The sequence below is a fragment of the Indicator indicator genome, chromosome 20 (assembly GCF_027791375.1).
Source record: "Indicator indicator isolate 239-I01 chromosome 20, UM_Iind_1.1, whole genome shotgun sequence".
NCBI classification, from domain to species: Eukaryota; Metazoa; Chordata; class Aves; order Piciformes; family Indicatoridae; genus Indicator; species Indicator indicator.
This window is the reverse complement of record NC_072029.1, coordinates 3,033,304-3,055,043: the sequence shown is the minus strand read 5'-3', so window position 1 is coordinate 3,055,043 and position 21,740 is coordinate 3,033,304. Positions and strand designations below refer to the sequence as shown.

Sequence of the window (21,740 nt, the reverse complement as noted above, 5' to 3'; positions counted from 1 at the left end):
CTTACCTGTGTCTGAAGGCTCTTCTTTCTCATGAGGATCTGTAATGCAAGGAGAAAAACCAAAATGAGAAGTACAGATACCTTTGTGTCCATAAATATTAGTGACTCCAGGGGATTACTCCTCACTGGAGATCCTACAGAGAATTGTTAGTGCCAGAGAATTGTTAGGATCAGAGAGAACTGAGAAATGGGAGAATTGTTAATAGCAGAGGCCATCAGTTCTACTAAGATCAACCATTAAAGATAAAGATGTTGGGCAAGAATAAAATGGATGTTTATAAATCATAAAATGGTTTGGGTTGGAAGAGACCTTAAAGATCACTTAGTTCCAACCCTCCTGTCATGGCCAGGGATATCACCCATTAGACCAGGTTGCTCAAAGCCCCATCCAGCCCAGGCATGTTCCAGACACATAGCTCATTACTTAATAAAGGATCTTGATCCCAAATGGAGATAAAATATTTCAGTAGCAGTTGGGAAAGATTAATAATTGACAGGAGCAGTATTTAGCCAATACTCATGCCATATTTAAAGAATGCAAGGCAAAACTCCTTTTGAATGGTGACTTGGTAATGTACATGTTCCAGATGATCACCCACTGAAAGTCTCTCTGGAGACTTTCATGACCCATCTGTGTTCCTGTGCAACCTGTGCTGGATTCTATGGTCCTGCTCTGGCAGGGGGGTTGGACTCGATGACCTTCAGAGGTCCCTTCCAACCTGATCTGTGATCCAGTGGAGGACTTGTTTTGTCAAGTTACATCAATCAATCAGACATTAGAGAAGTGGCATGCTTCACCTTCAGGACACACAGGACATTTACAGGGGAACCAAGATTGAGCTGTGTCACCTTTCAGCTATAGGCTTCCCCACCTCACTCGGCTTACCTTGGAGGGCCAAAATGGAAAGAGGGCCTGGAAAAGAGAAAAACAAGTGCCAAAAAGACTCCAGTGCCTACCTTTGACTACCAGTCTGGCTGATGAGTATGCAGAACCAGCATTGTTGATGACAAAGGTTGAGTACTGGCCAGCATCTGCCTTCGTGACGTCACGGATCTCCAGGGAGTGGAACTCTCGTTTGTCAGTCTTCAGGATGCGATCTGAGGGCTTCAAGGGCTGCCCATTCTTGAACCAATAGAGACGAGGCTGTGGGTACCCTGTGAGGAGGCACAGGCATGGAGAAGTAGAAGCGTTGGCAACAGGGATTTGAGAGCATCTCCCAACAGGCAGGTCCTTCTAAGTAAGAGCCAAGGAATCCTCAGCTCTTCCCAGGGCTGATGCTTCAGGGGTATACTCAATTAGGAATGGCTGCAAAGTCACGAAATGCTATTTATCTGCTAAAGCTCTTTCCTGCCTCTTCAGTGTGATGGTTTGAAACTCTCTCTTTAATTTTTCTTTGCAAAGTTCGAGCAGAGAAAGTGAAAGAGTGTAAATAAGTCACTATTGGGTGTAAGAAAGCAAAATACTGATTGTTCTAAACACTTCCATTGGATAGATAGAAATGTTTAAGAACTATTACCCAAAACAAAGTGGGCACTCTACAGTCTGCAGTCGGAGCAACTTGCTGAGCTGTCTGGCTGCTGTTTCTTCTTCTTTTCTGGCTGAAGATAACACACTGACCTTGGCAAGCTAAGTTAACAACTTTTCTGCTTTAGCTAACTCTGCTTTCTGCCAGGGGGGTCTGGGGGAGGAAGCCCCTGGGAGAGAGGCCCCTTGGGAAAGGTCCCCTTTGGGGGGAAGCAAAGGGAGCTTGATTGTGCTTTTCTGTTGATTGTATATATTTGTAAATGTTGTGAATTGTGTCTATTTGTACATATTCATTGCGTTTCATCATAGATTGTAGATTCTGCTTGCAAATAGAGCTCTCATTTGCTTCCAGACTGAGCTAGCCTGGTTATTGTCGGTGAGTGGGGGGAATTTCATCTCACACAGACACATTCAGTTTCTGGCACATCATGTTGGCTGCATGTGCAAAAGCCTTCCAGGTGGGAAAGGAAACACTTGGATCTGATTTGCAATGTACACAAATAGAAAAGCTGAGGCCAAAGCAGCTTTCATCATTTTTACAGGCAGCAATCAAAGAGGAGAATTCCAATCTTTCCCCATTCCGGACAGTCAACAACAGGAAAATGTTTTTGCAGTTTTTAGGTTGTTGCACCAACTCCATCTTAGACTAAGACAAGCCCAGGACTCTTTCAATAAAGGACACCCTCTCTATCTTGTTCTATTGCTTATTTCTTCTCCATAACCAATGTGCTCATAGAATTACAAGTCTCAGTTTTCAGAAACTTGTGCCTGGAACTATGCTTGGAGACATGGACACAGAATGAGACACATAATCTGCCTGAATCTGCAGCAAAAGTCAACGTTCATCAGCATGAACACGTTCTTCTAGCTGGTTTCTGTTAACATGGTGCAAGATGCAAGGGCTGAGATCACAGCTGCAGAAGAGAACACCAGAAAACCACATCCAACACTTCAACTTGACAGCCAACCTGAAACAACCCTCAGTGCTCTCCTCACCTTTCACTTTGAGGTGAAATTTAGCCAGAGATGCTCCAGGTGCCACATGAATGTCATGAAGCTCATCAAATATCTGGGGCAATTGCTCCTCCTCAAAGGCAGATTCCTCCTGTTCTCGGCTAAGAAGCAATTAGAAAGAAGAAAGTCAGCAAGTCAGAAAGGAGTTAGGAATCAGAATCTCCGGTTCTAGCTTAATTCAGCCTGTGGGGTTTTGTCAACCTGACAACAGATTCAGCACTGTTTGACATCAGAAATAAAGGAGTGGTACCATGAAGAACTATCCAGGCTCAACCCCAGGCAGCCAGAGCAAGTCTGCACATGACAAATGTCCCTTGTTTGCAGTTATTGCACCTCAGATGCTTCATTTGTTCCCTTAGGACATTAAACTGATCCTGCTAGACAGAGGAAACCCAGGCTTGGCATACATACACCTATTGATCTTCTCAAGGCAGAAGTAAGAAAGAGCTGGAGTTCAATATTTTACCTTGAAATATATCCTTTGGCACTGTAGTAAGAAGATGTCTCTGTTGCATCTGCTGCTGTCTCATAGTCAGTGCTGGTCACTGTTAAATGGAAAATGAAGTGTTTGCTGTAATCTGAGTTTTGAAATTGGTTTTCTTACCATAATTAGAGTTTCCCTGCTAATCTGGCAGGTAGATTTCACACTGCTAGTGCAGGAGAATGCCACACTACTTTGCTCTGAGCCTTGAGAGGTTCACAAGTGAAACCCAATGTGCCCAGGTGACGAAAGCAGCCAAGAGCATCCTGGCTTCTGTCAGCAATAGTATGTCCAGCAGGACCAGGGCAGGGATTGTCCCCCTAGACTGAGCACTGGTGAGACGACACCTAGAACACTGGGCTCAGTTTTGGGGTCCTCACTACAAGAAGGACATTGAGGAGCTGGAGCAGGTCCAGAGCAGGATAACAAAGTTGTTGAAGGGTCTAGAGCAAAATTCTTAGGAGTTGCTGAAGGAACTGGGGTGGTTTAGTGTGGAGAAAAGGAGGCTGAGGGGAGATCCTCTCATTCTCTACAACTCCCTGAAAGGAGGTTGCAGTCACTTCTGCCAAGTAACAAATTATATGACAAGGGGAAATGGCATCAAGTTGTGCCAGGGGAGGTTTAGGTTGGATATTAGGAAAAATGACTTCCCCAAAAGGGTTGTGAGGCCCTGAAACAGGCTGCCCAGGGCAGTGGTGGTGTCACCATCCCTGGAGGAACTGGAAGACATGCAGATCCGCAGCTGAAGGACATGGTTCAGTGGTGACCTGGCAGTGTTGGGTTAAGAGTTGAACTGGATGACCTTAATAGTCTTTTCCAACCCAAATGATTCTATGACTCTATGGTATCGTGGACAATGCATACATTAAAAAAAAAAAAAAAGTAAATTATGTTTTTCTAGAAAAACCAAATTATCTCCATCTTTCAGCAGGATCCTTCCCTTGCTTTGTGTACAGTGGTTTTGAGACTCACAGTCCACTCGTAGCTCAGCCTTGGTTGAAGCGACTCCCATGCTGTTTTCAGCGAGGCAGCGGTAAACACCCATGTCAGTGGGGACCACAGCTGTGATGATCAGCTGGTGGCAGCCTTCCTGGTCCTCATTGATCATGTAATGATCATTTTCTTCAATGGCTTTTCCATCCTTGAACCAGCGAACCGTGGGGAGAGGTTTGCCAACCACGAAGCAGTCAAAGCTGACTGGGTAGCCGTCCTGTACCTCTTGGTTTTGGAGCTCAGTCATGAACATGGGAGCTGAAGTCAGGATTGTTAGGAGGGAAGAAAAGGAAAGCTTGGTTGTGTTAAAAGCTGCATTTTAAGAGCTCTGCTGCCCAGTGCCTGAAGGTTTCTGGTTTCTAGGGATTTTTAATTGCAGAGTGATATATTTTATCTGTGAAAATCAGCAAGAAGAAACTTCCTGACAAACTGCACAAAGAAATTCCATAGCAACATAAACATTGCAATACCACAGCTGCAGACCCTACGTCGATGATCTTAGAGATCTCTTCCAACCCAAACAAGGGTTGGAAGAGATGCTTAGGGGACTTGAGCATCTCCCCTATGAAGAGAGACTGAGAGCCCTGGGGCTGTTTAGTCTGGAGAAGAGAAGACTGAGAGGGGATCTGATCAATGTCTATCAATATCTGAGGGATGGGTGTCAGGAGGAGGGGGCCAGGCTCTTTTGGGTGGTTCACAGTGATAAGACAAGGAACAAGGGGTTCAAACTTGAACATAGAAGATTTCACCTCAACATGAGGAGAAATTTCTTTCCAGTGAGGGTGACAGAGCCCTGGAACAGGCTGCCCAGGGTGGAGTTGTGGAGTCTCCTTCTCTGGAGACTTTCCAACCCCACCTGGATGCATTCCTGTGCAGATTACCCTAAGTGATGCTGCTCTGGCAGGGGAGTTGGACCTGATGATCTCTTGAGGTCCCTTCCAACCTCTGATATATACTGTGAGACTGTGAATTCTATGATCTGATATTAACGAGTAGGGGACATTTCCCTTGTGAAAAGCAGCTTTGAAGGTAAGTCAATATTTTGCACCCTCCTCCTTCATCACTAACCTCCCTCTCAAAGCAAAAAAAAAAAAAAAAAAAAAAATCCTCAGATTTTCCAAAAGGGCAAAGATTTCAGAAAAATATTTGCACCAGATGAAAAACAAAGACATTTTAGAAGCTGTTCATGAGTGAAAAGAAAGCACTGTGACCTGCTCCAGGTCCCAAAAACATAAAGTTTGCTACACCTACCTGTATCAGAGGTCAGCAGAGGGGGTGGAGGCCTCACCAGTGATGGTGCAAACTTCCCGTGGGTGGCTGGCGTCGCTTTCCCAATGCGCAGCTCTGTTTTTTTAGGGCCTTGCTCCAAAATGTCGATCTCCACAGGGATCCCCAGAGCACCAAACATCTCTCTGAATCGCGTGGCAGCGCTTTCCGCCTCAGCCAAGACCTCAAACTTGATGTAGATGTACTGGTCGTCCTCACGGTACGTCTGGTGGTCTACCACCTCTATGTCCCCTTCATCTGCACTGACAAAGAGCTCTTCCTCCACGTCGGAGATCTGTGTTGAGATCTGGGCCCTGAAGAGTCTGTGAAGCCTCCTTCCTGCTCTACGGAAAGCATCATCCAGCTCGCTCCCAGAGGAGCTCTCGGTCTCGCTGTCGGTGCTTTGTTTCACCTGCTTCTCCTTACGAAGAGCTTGAGCTTCCTGAGCACCGACGACCACCTTAGCGCTGTGTGAAACCTTGCCAAACTTATTGGAGGCCTCGCAGGTGTATCTGCCTGCGTCTTTCTTGTCCAGACCAGTGATGATCAGCGAGCAGGTCCCGTCGTTGTAGCTGTCTATGTGATAGTAGCGCCCATCCGAGAGCTCCTCCCCGTCTTTCAGCCAGCGCACGTTCATGTCGCTTTTGCTGTGCGCCACACACTCGAGGTGGAGAGTGCTTCCAGGCTCCCCAGAGAAGTCTTTGAAGGTCTCAGTAAACACCGGGCACTCCTGCTGCTTGATCTCCTTCCTGACTTTGTAGCCTTTGAATGCAGCTTGGATCTTCACAGCAGCCTTGTTCATGGAAGGGTCATCTAAATCTGGCAGTTCTGGGGCAGCTGGCTTAGCAGCTGGGGCAGCCACAACAGTCTCCACGGTGGACTTCTCCCACTGCTTCCATAGTTTGCCTGACTGAACCTTGCTAGTCACACTGATACTTTTCTTCCCAGCTTTCTTGAGGTAGTTTACAAGTGAAGGAGTCCCAGCTCTAGACTCATCATCTGAGCTTGTGAAAGACAAATCTGCTTCTCCTGTCCTAGCCAGCTCATCACACGTTGAGTACTCCTCTGAGTAATAATGAGACATCTCTGCTTCCTCCTTCCTCAGCTTCTGAAGCTTCTCATCCTCTTCAGGCAGTTCGCTGATGGAATCCAAGGTAGGCTCTCTGCTCATCCGGCGTTTCTTGGCCAGGGCTTCCCACAGGAGGTGAAGGTCTCCCTCCTGAGCAGCTTCAGGGGGTAAGCTGGGCTGGACATGGCTATCCACCATCTCTTCTGGTTGGCTTGCAGCAGGTGCTTCCCTGGCAATCTCCTTTAGCATTGCTGCTGTGGGAACTGAGGAGAATTAAATTGATAAGATGTTAAAAGGCAAAGTCTGTGACTAAACCATGAGAAAGCACAAGGAAACATCATTCTAAAGCCTGGGCAGAGGTGTACCAGGGGCATTTAACTAAGCATTCTGTTGAGAACAACGTGTGAAATTAACATCTGGATGTGGTCCTGGCCAGCTTGTGACCCTTTGAGCAGGAAGGTGGACTGCACTATCTTCAGAAGGCTTTCCAACACCAAGCATCCTGTGATTCTATACATGTGCATAAAAGATGGCCAAGCAATTTTATTCCTTGCAAATCTGAACCAAAATAAATTAATTTCTACTCATTTTGAGTGTTGCAGTCGGTGAATATCTAGTCAAGACTGTCAATGGAGCCTGCAAAGCTATTTGCCTATTTTACAGCCAGATAGGGCTTCACTGACTAACTTAGATCTTCACTGGTTGTAATGGGAGCTGAGATTCTCACCTCACATGGAGGTACATGCCTCAGTTTAGGTATGTCTAAGTCTGAAGATTGTGACTCAACCTTTGTGACACATTGAGTTGCCTTTGCACAGTGCCCAGTGCCTTTTGAGATGCTCCAGGATGTCTGGGACATCCACATGCAGCTCTCAGAGAACACACAGGAACTATGAGGGCTCTGGGTCCCTGTGGAGAAGGAGCTGGAGGCATGAGATGATATCCTGATGTGCCTCAGTGGTGATAATCCCACCACAGGGACGCAATTCACCTTCCTAAGCACTGTGAGCCAAAGCCATCTGGCATGCCTAGGGCAGGGGCCATGCAGAACATAAAAAGCCCTCTCTTTCTCAAGTGGCAGCTGAAGACCAAGGGAGATACCCTTAAGACATCTCAAAAGGCAGCAGAAGCTCATGCAGAAAGAACTGTATCCCACCTTAAATATCAGGCTTAAAAAATTCTCCTCTGAGCAGCTCAAAGTATTTAGGGACTCAGAAACATACTGAGCAGTATCTACCAGAGAGACAACAACTCTTTGTGGACTTTAGACACAGCTTGTAAAAGAAAACTAATTCCAGTCCAAGCTGTGGAGCTGCCTTTGGATGTCCATAAGCAGAACTCATACAACATCCCAAGATTATGCTCTCTACCTTCAAGAGACAAGGTGGCAACAGATTTCACTTCAGGAGAAACCATGCAGGTGTATGTGTCCTGATCTTCAGGTTTAAAGGCATGAATAATGAGTATCTGCTTTGTTCCATCAGACTGGATCTCATATCTCCCTCCAGCTTTTATTTGCTCTTTTCCTTTGAACCATGTCACTCCCTCTTCAGTTTCACTTGACAAGATGCACTCCAAGCGAGCCACCTCCCCCTCTGTGACTGATCCTCCCACCAAGGGACTGCTGACTGTAACTGAGGGCTCTGCAATCACCAAAAAAAGGGGAAATTAGCACAAAGAACACATCATCATCTGGCTTTAGGGCACTCCAGAGCACTCTGTAAAATATCCAAGCATCCCATCCTTAATTTATAGATTCTTTAGCTGGTGTAGATAAACCAAGGGGGTGGAAAAAAAAAAAAAAACAAACAAGTGGCAGCATTCAAAGTTTGCACTTCCAAAGAACATATCTAACTTTGCAAGTCTTCCCAGCAGTTAAACCAGCTCCACTGAAATATCTACATGCAAAAGTAGTTGCATTTTTCACATTCCTGGCTTTGTTTGCTGCTCTTCATTTACCCATCACCAGTATTCAAGCAGTCATATAGATTCTAGAAGATCTTAAGTGTTAGAAGTGAAGTGGTTCTGGAGTGAGAAGAGAAAGAAACAGTGAAAACAATAAAAAAGAAAAGAGATAGTTAAAAGTGGTGCTTGACCCAGGCATGAAAGTATAAAAAAAAAATTACAATTGCTCAAAAATAATAAAGAATCAAAAAGTTAAAATTCTCTGCATCTCCTTGACTTTGGAAGGAGGTCTGCCAGTGGCATGATCTTTGTACAACAGTGATACCCAAAATGAAGTCAAGACAAATGCATTAAACAAGGAGATGCTGACTGGGATGGAAATCACACAGCTGAGCTCCACAAACCAGCACACTCCTGAGCATCATCTGCCCCTCTGCAGAGGTCAGTGAGGTGACTTATTATTCTCACCTCAAGGAATTTGTTGGGCACTCAGCTACCACAGAATGAGCTGCAAGAAAAGAAAGATTGAGGGAGGAGCTCTCCATCCCTCTGAAGCTTCCAAAGTTTCACCAACAGACAATAGGAACTGTGTCCTCCAGCATTTCTTTGTGGGAGTTATTGAAAAAGAGATGCAAATAATACGAGAGGGGAAGATGGGTGAAGAAGACAACATTGCCCTACACACTGCATTGGCACCAGGGTCTCAGTCACCCCAAATGCATTCCAACATGCTCCTCTTGACTCATTCCATCCAAACTCCACCAGAAAAGAAACCTGTGGTGGCCAGACAGCACATGAATACAACGCAGACCGCAAGGCAGCTTGATGGAGTTTGGAGAAAATAAGTGTTGAGTCCTAACAAGGCAGCAGGTGTTGTTCATGGCAGCCCTGAACAACTTCTCCAAGCTCTTTCTCCTCTATCATGTCATCAGCAAAGCACTGAAGGATGCTGTAGAGAGTGAACTCTTCCAGGAGGTGCCTGGAACGGGTGAAGCAGGCATGCCATGCGCAGCTCCCTGGGGGCAGATCTTCGCTCTCACCTAGCAGCACCATCTGAGGGAAGTGCACTGCCTCGCTGGCCCCCACTTTGTTTACAGCCGAGACTCGAAATCTGTAGGGTTCACCTGGGCTGAGATTGTCCACCACAAACTCCATATTTGGAATAATGCCCTTGCTGCAGGACTGCCAGCCAAGACCTGGGATTTTCCTCTCCACGTTGTAGCCTAGGATGTTAGAACCGCCGTCGCTCAACGGCTTGTACCAAGACAGAGTTACAGAGTGACTGGTCTTACTTAAAACTTCTGGTTCTTCAGGTGGATCAGGGTGGGCTGAAGGCACAACAGAGGTCCCATGATGTATGACATAAGCAATAATGCTTTGCAACTCAAACAACCAAGAGCCTTCTACAAGCAACAAGAAGGAAGCACAACAGATTCTAGCCTTACTGCAAACTTGAGCAAGAACATGCTCACGACCATGAGACATACCTGTGCACCACTTTCTCCTTTGTCTGCCCAGATCTACACTGCTAATGGCAAGCATTCATTTTCCAGCTGTCATCTCACATACTTAATGTCACATATTATCATGATTTTTTTTCTCCTACTACTTTGTCCCATCCAGAATAACAATGACCCTGAACTGTCTGCAGCATCAAGGAACTTGTTGGAGTATGTCAAAAGAAGGGCAAAGAAGCTGGTGAAGGGTCTAGATCACAAGTCATGTGAGGAGTGGCTGGGGGAACTGGGGTTGTTTAGCTTGGAACTGTAGAATCATTCAGGCTAGAAAAGACCTTCAAGATCTTTGAGTCCAGCCACTAAGCCTACTCTACCAAGTCCACCACTAAGCTATATTCCCAAGCAGCACCATAATTTTCCTTTGATGAGGTGAAATATTTCTGGTAAAAGAAAAAGTTGCCCAGCAGCATCTTCTTAGCCTAAGAACACCGATTGGAGGCATGCAAGGCAAAGAGAAAAGAATCAACACAAAGATTAGAAAATTCAGTGTTGCAGCTCAGTACCAAAGTCTGAGATTCCAAGTGCCACTGGACCAGAGCAACAGACACTTACCTATCACAGATAACTTGGCTGATGAAATTGCTTCCCTGGAAGCAAAGGTCACCTCTCCAGAATGATGTGGTTGGGCTTTTTTAAGAATAAGTGTGTATTTGTTTCCATCTGCTTGTACCTCCCAGTCCTCATCTGACTGGATCTCAACATCATTGCTGTACCAGGTAACTTCATTAACTGGCACAGCTTCACTTAGAACACAGCTGAATGTAGCTTTCTGCCCTGGAGAGACCTCCACATCTCCAATAGGCTGCAAGATCTGAAGGCGCCATCCTATAGATAAAGACAGGTAATGAAACCCCCTCAGTTAGAACCATGGAATAGTTTTGGTGGGAAGAGACCTTCAAGTTCAGTTAGAGAACAAAACACAGGAGAGAGAGAGGCTTTGTGAATATTTGTGGTGATGCTTTGGACCATCAGGCCTTGGAGACCAAGGAGATCATTAAAAGGGAAGTTCCATGTATCACTACAACAGAAAGTATCACCAGGGACTGAAACTTTCCAAAACTTTCAGCAGCAAAACCCAACATAGGAAGGTCTTTCATTTCCTAAGTAGCAGAAAACTACAATGGAGATACTAGGCTAACTGAGAATGGTTTTTCTGGGACATCAGACCCTCACAGTGGTCTCCAGTGAAAACTCGGAGATAATATTCTTGCTGATCTATCATCTCTAGAGCCTTGACATCCCTGTAGACACAACTCATCAGAATAAGGACAATGGCAAGGCAGTCATTTGCTGCTGAGTCAGTGCCAGCTGATGCTGCTTATATCCCTTCCACAACACATGGAGCAAGAAAAAAAGGAAATGGTAAGATATCTTCCACTTATGGTGTGGGAAGAAGATTTAAGTAAGAAGCAACCAACATGTGCAACTTTTCCTCTCTGCCACTCCTCTTTCCTGCTTTGTTTGCCCTTTCCAGTCAGAAGTTTAAGGCATCCCATGCACAAGTTCCTTAGTTACCTTTCACTGTCAAGAAGGCTGAGGTCACTGCATCACTGCACATGAAAGTCACCCTGCAGCTATCCCGGGGAGTCAGGTTCTTCAGCAGCAGAATATGCCTGAGTCCATTCTCAAAGTAAACCATCTCAGTGTTCTCTGTAGTTTTGGCAGGTTCATCATCAATCAGCCAGTTGTAGTTGTAGCACTCAGGCTTGGAAAGGTAGCACTCAAACAGGGCTTCCCCTCCTTCCACAGCTTCCACATTCTCCAAGCCCTGGACAATGCTGTTCTTGGCTACCAAAGAAGGACAATGAGCAATATTATTTGTCTGGCCATGCAGCTCTGAATCTTAACAAGCCTTGGTGCGCTGGATGATTCCCACTGCTGGAAAGTCAACAGAAAAGGTATGGATGTGATGGACTATGGAATGTTTAGCTATTAATTTCAACCAGGCTCTAACACAAAACTGCATTTAAAAACATTTTTGAGCAGTGAGATAGTTTAAAAAATTACAAACTTCTAGGACCTCCAGCATTTCATCTAGACTTCCTCCAGAAACCTGACTTCTGTTTTTACAAATAGAGAGAAAAAAAAAATGTTGGTGTTTTATATCAATCAATAGTTGATGAGAAGGGATAGCTCAGGGAGCTAAAGTTTAATCAAATTCCTTCTGTTCCACAGCAGCAAACATTTCCTTTACATCTTCCAGGCAGTGTCATTAGCGTCATAACTGGGGAGATGTGAATCCACTGGTAGCTCATGATGACATTTTAGTGTCTTGCAGGCAAAGCAAATGCAAGAGAATATTACAGCTGGCAAAACAACAGTGACTGTTGTCTGAGTTAACAGCATGATTGCAAGTCTGGAAACACACAAATAAAATCATGAAACAGGCATTACAAGTATCTGGAATAGTAAATTGCTAAAGTGTTACAAAAGCTCGGTGATGATGTGCAAGGTTTATTCTCCCAGTTGTGTGTGGTCACAAACTTGCACGTGTCCATGTACTCCATCTGCTTGCAGAGTCGTGCTTTGTGCACAGGCAAGCAGCAAGGGGTGGGAGCATGGGAATATAATTTGCGTTAGAGCAGCTAGATGGATAAATTACATGCAGGCAGTGGGAACATAGGGTTGAGTAAATACAGTTTACACAAACACCATAATATGGCCAGCATCAGTTTTAATATCACAGAACCAGAGTTGTCAGGGTCAGAAGGGACCCCAAGGATCACCTAGCTCCAAGACCCTGCCGTGGGCAGAGACACCCTTCTCTAGCTTGGATCCATTCCCCCCAGCCCTATCACTACCTGACACCTGAAAAAGTCCCCCCCCAGCTTTCTCATAGGCCCCCTTCAGATACTGGAAAGCCACAATGAGGTCTCCTTGGAGCCTTCTTTTCTCCAGACTGAACAACCCCAGCTCCCTCAAGTCTGTCCTCATAGCGAGGAGCTCCAGCCCTCTGCTCATCCTTGTGGCCCTTCTCTGGACATGTTCCAGCACATCCATATCTTTCTTGTAATAGGGGCTCCATGACTGGACACAGTACTTCAGGTGGGGTCTCACCAGAGCAGTGTAGAGGGGGAGAATCACCTCCCTTGACCTGCTGGCCACACTTCTCCTGATGCAGCCCAGGAGCTGGTTGGCTTTCTGGGCTGCAAATGTGTACTGGCAGCTCATATTGAGCTTCTCACCCAACACCATCAGTTATTCCTGTTTAGATCTCCACAACCACTATCTGGAACTGTTCTAAGTGAAACAAAGAGCTTAACAATTTATTTAATAACAAAACCAAAAAAAAAAAAAAAGCAGAAGTTACAAAAAAAAAAAAAACTGATGACTTTTATAATAGTCATTCTTTTGGAGAACAAAGAAGGGTGTATAAATCCCTAGAGATTATATATTTTGTTTAGTACTGGTTTCCCAAACTACAAAAAAAAAAAAAAATCAATCAATCAGCTGCAATTTGTGCCTCCTTTGGGCTGCTCTGAGATTATATTCATTAATATCTTTTTAAGTTGTTAAAATAGAAAGTACTTATAGAGGTTAAAAAAAAAAAATATAACCAATCCTATCCTGCTCTTCTGGTTAAGCAAGCAGGCATAACAGTCTAACAAAACACAAATATTCAGAAAGCAAATCAGAACTCTTGCTCATCTGCTGACCAAAAATGGTAATTCCATATACATCAGGAAAAAAAAAAACCCAAACCCAAACCACAGGATCATAGAATGGTTTGGGTTGGAAGAGACCTTAAAGATCATCTAGTCCAACCCCCTGCTGTGGGCAGGGACACCTTCAGCTATACCAGGTTGCTCAAACCTCCATTCAACCTGACTTTGAACACTTCGAAAGCAAAACCCAACAACTACTATTAAAAAACCCCCAAACCAACCAACCCACCAACCAAAAAACCCAAACAACACCCCTCCCCCCCAAAAAAAATAAAACAAACAAAAAACCATAAAACCAACCAACCAAACCCCAACCCAAACAAACCCAAAACCCCAGGAACATCAATATAAAATTCTAAATTTATTGTTAATATTGTATTATTGTTTCTCAGGCCCCTTACAGATGCTGGTGCCAAGTGAGAAGCATTTGGAAGAAGTCAAATGCCAAGATGCTGTAGCTTAGATGAAAATAAAATGGAATTTCACACTCTCCATTAGGGGTTAAAGCACATTGTGAGATCAAAAGCACTTTGTAACAGCAAAACCACTCTTGTTATTCCTTTGGTCCTATCATTACACCTGTGAATTTACAGCATTTCAGCAGCACACATCCCATTGCACCGATGTTTCAGTTCATTGCTGATGTATGATGTGTAAGTGATGTCAGCATAGAACGGTTTGGGTTGGAAAGAACCTTTAAAGGTCACCCAGTCCAATCCCCCTGCAGTCAGCAAGAACATCTTCACTTAGAGCAAGTTGTCCAGAGTCCTGTCCAACCTGATCTGGAACATTTCCAGGAATGGGGCATCTACCACCTCTCTGGGCAAGTAAGCTCCAGTGAAATGCTGCTCATATTCATATCCAGTTCCCATGATCTCCCATTTATCATTTAGCAGCACTGGAGTGAACACCAAAGAGTGGGTATCTGATGTGTCTCTTATTGTGAGGTGCTGCCATAATTTTTCCACCTCTTCTATTTGGAACCCATCATAGTCTTCCTCTCTGGTTGGAAGACCTCACCTTGAACATCAAGTGTAGCCATCACTTTAGTGCCTTCAGCTTCACAAGAATAGATGCCAGTGTCTTCTGGGACCGTAGATTTAATTGTTAGCATGCTGACATTCCAGTCCTGATCGATAATCACTCGCTGCCCATCTGCATGTATTTCCTGATCATTTTTCTTCCATATGGCGTGCACTGGCCTAGAATACTGGCATATGAACTCTGCTGTGCCATCTTCATCAACAGTTATGTCCTGCATGGGACTGACCACTTCAATGGTTGGATCTGTTAACCAACACGTCAGGAAGGACATGCGTTAGTAGATCCTCATGGAAATGGTAACTCAGAGATTTTAATTGACAAGCACAGAGCCTGTGTCAAGCAAGCAGTGTCACAGTGCAAGCAAGAAGCTGCCTGGGCACACCAGGGGTTAGCAGTTTAGTTTGTGCTTCTGTCAGCATCAAGCAGGATGGAAACAAACCCCACACGTTAGAACACAGCAATCCCACTGGCAAATGAGCCACCAGAAATCCAGGCTTGAACTGGAACAGTCCTGAATGCAAACTCCTGTGCAGAGCATCTGCTGAGATTCTCTCCAGGACTGATTATCCTGCTGAGATCCTCTAGACTAGGAAGCACTGTATGTGAAGTATTTCTGTTTCCCAGAGGACAGAAGGTCTGAGATGGAGAAATGCAAGGGATGGGCTGTTGTGAGTAGTTCCCTGTGACACTCAGCCTCACATAGCAAAAGGAAAATACCACAAACTCTACTAAAGGCTCCTTGTATGAGCAAACCACAACAATTCATTGGAAAGAAATGCAATACTCAAATGCAAACCCTCATTCCTGTCCTGTGGTGGTGATGGCTATTATGTCAGGAGCCATTGGCAGCACAAAGAGCAAAGCTCCAGGACAACCCTAACATGAAAGGGCACTTCATAGGAGATAGAAATTTGTTGCTTTGATTAACCATGTGTTCCTCTGCAACAAAAATATCTCTCAGGGTGAAATAATGTGGTTTCCTTGACAGTAGCTGATCTAGAGATGCAGCATGAAATTGCAGTTTCAGTTTGAGAGCCCATAAGATGCTGGGAGCAGCTGGATACGCAGCTCCTAGAATCACAGAAGGTTCATCTCTGAAGATGAAGAGCCTCTTGGACCACCTTCATACAACTTGATACATAGGCTGAAAAGAAAAATCCCAGTGAAGTCTGAAAGTGGAAGTCTTTCTGCAACACCTTTCTCAGCACAACTATGTCAACTGTCCCCCATATTGATAGGGCTACAGGGGTACATAAAAAGATGACAGTAAGAGAGAGCTGATATCTGTCTTGAGCTTTCAAAGAATTGTTCTGATCAGAAGCCAGCTAGAACAAACTACACTGGACTTCTGTCTGGAATGGTCCTCAGGTTGAGGATCTGGGATGCTACTGGCAGACTCTGGGAAGCAAAGAGAGTTTTGGAAAAGTCTTTTGGAAAGTTGCAAGGCTTGATCCTGCCCTCAGAGGCTCCTCTACCACTCCATGTGTCTGCATGTGGGTTTATGGAGAGGAAGCATCAATGGCAGATCATTGAGGTGTTTTAATTGTATCAGGAGTGAAGAAGCAAGAAGGTATCTGTGCAGATGGGGAGCACACTGCCATCCCCTTTCATAAGATGGAGATGTACTCCTCACAGCAAAATGTCACCTTGTGGTCTCAGAGAAGGGACTTGTCCTGGTTCCACTGACCTGTTGTTCTTTCCCTCTGCTAGGTGAAGACCTTTGCGACCCTATTCACCCATGCAGAATGGCAGACAGCTCCTTGGGAGCAAGTAAGCACTCTGGAACCTGTAATTCTCACCCTGCCAAAGGGGATCAGAAGAAGGTGGCAGCTTCTTCAAACTTTTCTCTTTCCCCCTCTGCCCATGCATGAAGATTCCATCATGGTGGGCCACAAATGAAGGTAGCTGTATGGCAATGATATTGTGAAGGCTCAACAAGAAAATCTTCCATGAGATTTCACTTATTCTAGAACATATCCAGTGACAAGCATGCCCTACACCAGGAGAAAGGGCCACATGGAACAGAGACAAAGCCAACTTGTTCCTTGATGAAGAACAAGCCATGGATAGCTATATGGATGGAAATACCTAATTCAAAGATCTCTTTTCACATTTCTGGACAAAATCAAGTGTATGAACTTGGCTGTTACCAGAAGCATAGTTAGAATTTTACTAGTGTTTTATTTTCTTACTCAATCAAATTTACTGAGCACAATGTAACTGGTTTTTAATTTAAATACCTCTCTCCTCCTGCTCCAATGCTAGCCATTTACTAGATTACCTGTGGTTCAGGTTCACACAAAGAAATCAGGTCTTAGCAGAAGCACAAAATACGCACCTCCCCCCCCATTTGTATCAGCATGAACTGTGGGCTTGGTCTGGATGATCTCCAGAGGTCCCTTCCTACATCAGTGATCCTGTAATTGTGTGAGCTAAAAACTCAGGAGCCCTTTATTTGCCTGAGTGGAACACCTAAGGATGCATTTATTTGTAGTTGGCATTTTAGGTGCACCGGAGTTCTTTGCCCAAAGAGCTCAGAACCAGAGCCTCTGCCTCTGAAAATGTGAAACTCCAAAGGGAGAGAAAGGGCTGTGGGATCTGTGGGGTGTTGCTGCATCATTCTGATAGGAGGAAGGAGTGATTTGGTATTTTATCTTTGCAGGGAGTTCAATTTTCTGATTGTGCAAGGGACACATTCTGCAGAGGAGGAGGCATCAACCACTGACTGCTGTTCCACACTATGGATCATTCCTGTGAGGGCAGTTACAGCGTGGGGGGAGATTTTAATAAAGAACTCTTAACCCTTTATATCTCCTTAGAGACAAATCCCTTTTCCAAGCAAGGAATAAGTGTTACTTTAGTCTGAAAAATAGCAGCTTTTCCCCAAGGGCTGTGAAGGGGCTGGATGGGAAGGAGCTTTCTTGATCAAGTTTGGAGCTCAATGTTATTTGCAGCACGTGGCTACCCTTACCAAATAAGAAAATAATTTATTCAACAGACCAGACCAGGCTTTGCTAGTGCATTACTATTAGGGCAGTCAACAAATGAGCCTCATTTAGTCACTGTGTTACCCCAAACCCTTTGCTTTCCATGAAGAAATCTGGAGCCATCAATACAACAACTCAAAGTCTTATCTTGGGAACATAATGAGCTCAGTGCTTGGAGCTTGGCTATGGAGCAGCAGCACGGTGGTAGCTGTCACACAATTACAAAATGTTTTGGGTTGGAAGGGACCTTTATGTGCCATCTAGTCCAACCCCCCTGCAGTCAGCAGGGACATTTTCAAGTAGATCAGGTTGATCAGAGCTCCATCCAACATGCCCTGGAATATTTCCAGGGATGGGGCATCTGCTACCTCTCTGGGCAACCTGGGCCAGTGTATTCTGTGAATTTCCAGCTACATAATTTGTGGTATTAGAAAAAAAGTTGAAGAGGGGATAAAAACACTCATGTGCTATCACAGTGGCTTGTGTTCAGCTCTACTGTCATGTGAAGTCAGGTGAAAGCAGCAGCCCCGACCCTGCAACCCTTTCTCACCTGAACCACTCAAAAACTCAGTGTGGTTGTACAAATGAGACTTCTGCTGTAAGCATGGGTGACTTGCAGAAGTGGAGGGTTGCAGGATACAGAAGAACCGTGCTGGGATTTAGTAAGGGTAGCCTGGAAGGCAGAAGCACTAGTGCACTGAGCAAGTCCAGAGGTGGCCACGGGTATCTTTCCAACAACAAAATACCTTTGACTAATAATTTAGCTGAAGATATGAGGGACCCAGCTCGGAAGGTGACAGTGCCTGAGTCATGGCACGCCACATCCTTTAGGGTTAAAGTGTGGATCCTCCCATCCTGCTCAGAGATTTCAGTCACAAAGTTGTTGTGCAGGGGAGATCCATCGAGCCACCACTGCACGTTCCTCACGCCCGGGTGCGAGAGCTCGCAGGTGAACGTGGCAGATTCCCCCACGAAGACATCTGTGTTCTTTAAACCAGAAACTATGACTGCTGCTTCTTCTGTACAACAGAGCAAGAGAAGGTGCCAAAGGAGAACAAAAGCAAACACACATACATGTTGTTTCCTGCAGAACTAGCCCAACCAACAGTGAGTGTTGTCCGGGAGAGTTAAACTTCTAATGGTGTTCCAGGGGGGGAAAGAAAAACCCAAAGAGCTGCAAATTTCTTGAAGGGATTAAGAAATCACCTTTCAGCCTTCACCTGCTTCCAAGGGCAGTGTCTGTGTCTGCAAACACCTTCACTTAGAGGAAACTCTACTCCATGACCAGGCCATGACTGGCTCTCCTGTGTGTTGCAGCCATCTGCACTGATGTTGTATGAGGTGGAAGGCAGAGTAGTAGCTTAGGAAGTAAATATTTACTTGGAGTGCTTTAAAAGAGCAGTAAGAAATTCATCAATGATAGAAGTTGTAATCAGTATTAACAAGATTTTCAGTATTTTTTACAACCACTTCCAAGCCAAGAGTTTTTCAGCAGCACCACCACCTGCTGTGGTACACAGTATGGGCAGTATTTTGAACTACCTTAGCCTAGAAACATTGGCCCAGCCTCAGCCTGGATCACTGAAAACAGGAAAGAAATGAATGGACTTTCAGCTGGTTGTATCTGAGCCAAGTTTGGCCAGTTACTGCCAAAGGCTTTGGGAAGGAGAGATCCAGGCAGAAAAATCAGAGCTTTTCCACTACTCTTCACCTTACCTTGCACATACACAGAACCTGTGGTGATCTCATATCCAGTGCTACAGGTATAATCCCCACAGTCATCAGGCTCTACACCATGGATGATCAGCTCAGCAACGTTGCCTCTCAGCTTCAGCTCGTACTTGTCACTGGGCTGAATGACCACCCCTCCTTTCCTCCACTCAACAGGGGCGTTCGGTTTGGAGATCTCACAGTGCAAGACAGCTGTGCCCCCTTCTTCAGACTCTACATTTTTCAGCTCTTCACTAAAGAGCACAGGTAGTACTGTGGTGGAGAAGCAACTGCATCACTGACAGAGCTCACAGGTGAGAAATTTGCTTGCAACTTCTCCAGCTTGGTGGTTCATAGAATGCTTTGGGTTGGAAGGAACCTTTAAAGGTCATCGAGTCCCATCCCCATTGTGGTACCTTTAGGCTATGCCTTTTAAAAGTCAGCAGCAGTCAGCAGGGACATCAGCAACTAGAGCACGTTGCTCAGAGCCCTGTCTGACCTGACAGAGATGGGCAAGCTGGGCCAGTCTTTCACCACCCTCATTGTCAAACATTTCTTCTTCCTATCTAGTCTGACCTTCCCTTATTTTAGTTTGAAGCCACCACCCCTTGCCCTGCCATAAGAGTTCCCATCTTTCTGAACCACAGCTAGCCTGGTGGCATTGCCAAGCCCACAGCAGGACTTTGAGTCGTGCCACAAGCCAGACACTCAAGGGGATCAGATGCTGGTACAAAGGTGGTGTTCACTGCTGCACATAGAGGAATACCATAAGACCTCTAAGCAGTTTCATGTGGGCATACACACCACTTCCAGTGTAAGCAGTGAGAGGCACAGCAGTGCCAATCACAACGTTTGGATGTTTCATAGAATCATAGAATGGTCTGGGTTGGAAGGAACTGTAAAGGTCATCTAGTTCAAATCCCCCTGCCATGGGCAGGGACACCTTCCACCAGACCAGGTTGCTCCAAGCCTCATCAAACCTCACACCGAACACTTCCAGGGATGGTGCACTCACAACTTCTGTGGACAATCTGTTCCAGTCTCTCACCACCTCCACGGTGAAGAATTTATTTAGTGGCTGAAAACCACAAACTATGGAGCAGGAGGTGGTTATGGGGACTAAACTCAGGACCTAAAAGCGTGATTTTACTTCTTTAAAATTAATAACACTATCAGATCAGTATACAAAAATAACAATAAAGCTATTCAGAAAAATATAGCTACTAGGAAAAAAAAAAAAAAAGCCACAAATCTTGGGCTGCTCAGGCTCCATCTAAAATGGTCCTGTTCTAGGTATGGTGAAATTCTCCAGTCCCTCATAGTCAGGTAGCAGGCAAGTTTTCTGCTCCTGTACATACCCTTCATTAACAGCAGCTGCAGTTTTGCTCCCAGCTCTCACAGTGAGATCAAAATTGCAACTGTAGAGATAAAATTTGGTTTAAAAGGCACTAAATTCTTCTTTGAAGAATGCACTGTGGCTTAACAGGTTGTCCAAAGGGTTGGTAGATGGCCCATCTCTGAAGACATTGAAGGTAAGGTTAGATAGGGCTCTGAGCAACCTGACTGCAGGGAGGTTGGACTAGATGACTTGTAAAGGTTTCCTCCAACTCAGACTATTCTACCATTCTATGGTCAAACCCTTTCCTGCAGTTCACAGGATCACAGGATGCTAGGGGTTGGGAGAGATCTCTGGAGATCATTGAGTCCAACCCTCTTGCCAGAGCAGGACCATAGAATCCAGCACAGGTCACACAGGAACACATCCAGATGGGTCTTGAAAGTCTCCAGAGAAGGAGAATCCACAACCTCTCTGGGGAGCCTGTTCCAGTGCTCTGTGACCCAGGCACCATTGTTGATGATAACTCAGTGACAAAACTTTCTTTTGACCCCTATGGAGAACAGCCACAGCCCAAACATCTCTGCCTTCAAGCAAGGCCTCTCCTACCTTTGACTTGCAGGGACGCGGTGGTCTGCTGGTCCCCTGAGTCACAGGTGTAGTCACCAGCATCTTGAGCTTCCACATCATAGATGAAGAGCTCAAGCTGTGTCCCCTGCTGCCGGATCTCATACTTGTCACTTGGCTGGAGCACCACGTCCCCTTTCCTCCACTCCACCGGCACGTTGGCTTTGGTCAGCTCACAGCGCAGCACGGCCGTGCGCCCTTCCTCCACCTCCTCGTTTCTCAGCCAGTGTTTGAAGAGCACAGGCAGGGCTGGAGAGGGGGAATGGTGCAAGGAGAGAAACAGAAGTGAAAACCAGCAAATGGAAGGTTTCTTTCTTTTTAAGGCACTGGTAACACTGTTTATGCACAGAGTTCGTGCACAATTCCGGATGCTTTTATCTAAGGAGATCTACCGGGGTGGGAATGTCTACACCTAAACCAGACAGAGAAGGAAGAGGGAGAAAAGTTCACAAGATCACAGGACAGGATGTTAGAGGTTGGAAGGCACCTCTAGAGATCATCAAGTCCAACCCCCCTGCCAGAGCAGGACCATAGAATCTAGCACAAGTTTGCACAGGAACACATCCGGATGGGTCTCCAAAGAAGTTAAAAGTTAACCAGTA

General features: G+C 45.4%; 1 protein-coding gene across 1 annotated transcript in view; it reads right to left on the bottom strand.

Annotated features, from left to right (window-relative positions):
* Positions 1-21,740, bottom strand: part of OBSCN (obscurin, cytoskeletal calmodulin and titin-interacting RhoGEF) — a 179,089-nt gene that overhangs the window by 63,024 nt on the left and 94,325 nt on the right. Inside the window, 14 exon segments of the mRNA XM_054389952.1 lie at positions 6-38; positions 957-1,154; positions 2,521-2,639; positions 3,005-3,083; positions 3,992-4,270; positions 5,264-6,610; positions 7,718-7,990; positions 9,293-9,580; positions 10,322-10,594; positions 11,285-11,557; positions 14,455-14,721; positions 18,212-18,484; positions 19,182-19,448; positions 21,121-21,387. Coding sequence (XP_054245927.1) covers positions 6-38; positions 957-1,154; positions 2,521-2,639; positions 3,005-3,083; positions 3,992-4,270; positions 5,264-6,610; positions 7,718-7,990; positions 9,293-9,580; positions 10,322-10,594; positions 11,285-11,557; positions 14,455-14,721; positions 18,212-18,484; positions 19,182-19,448; positions 21,121-21,387 — 4,236 coding nt within the window.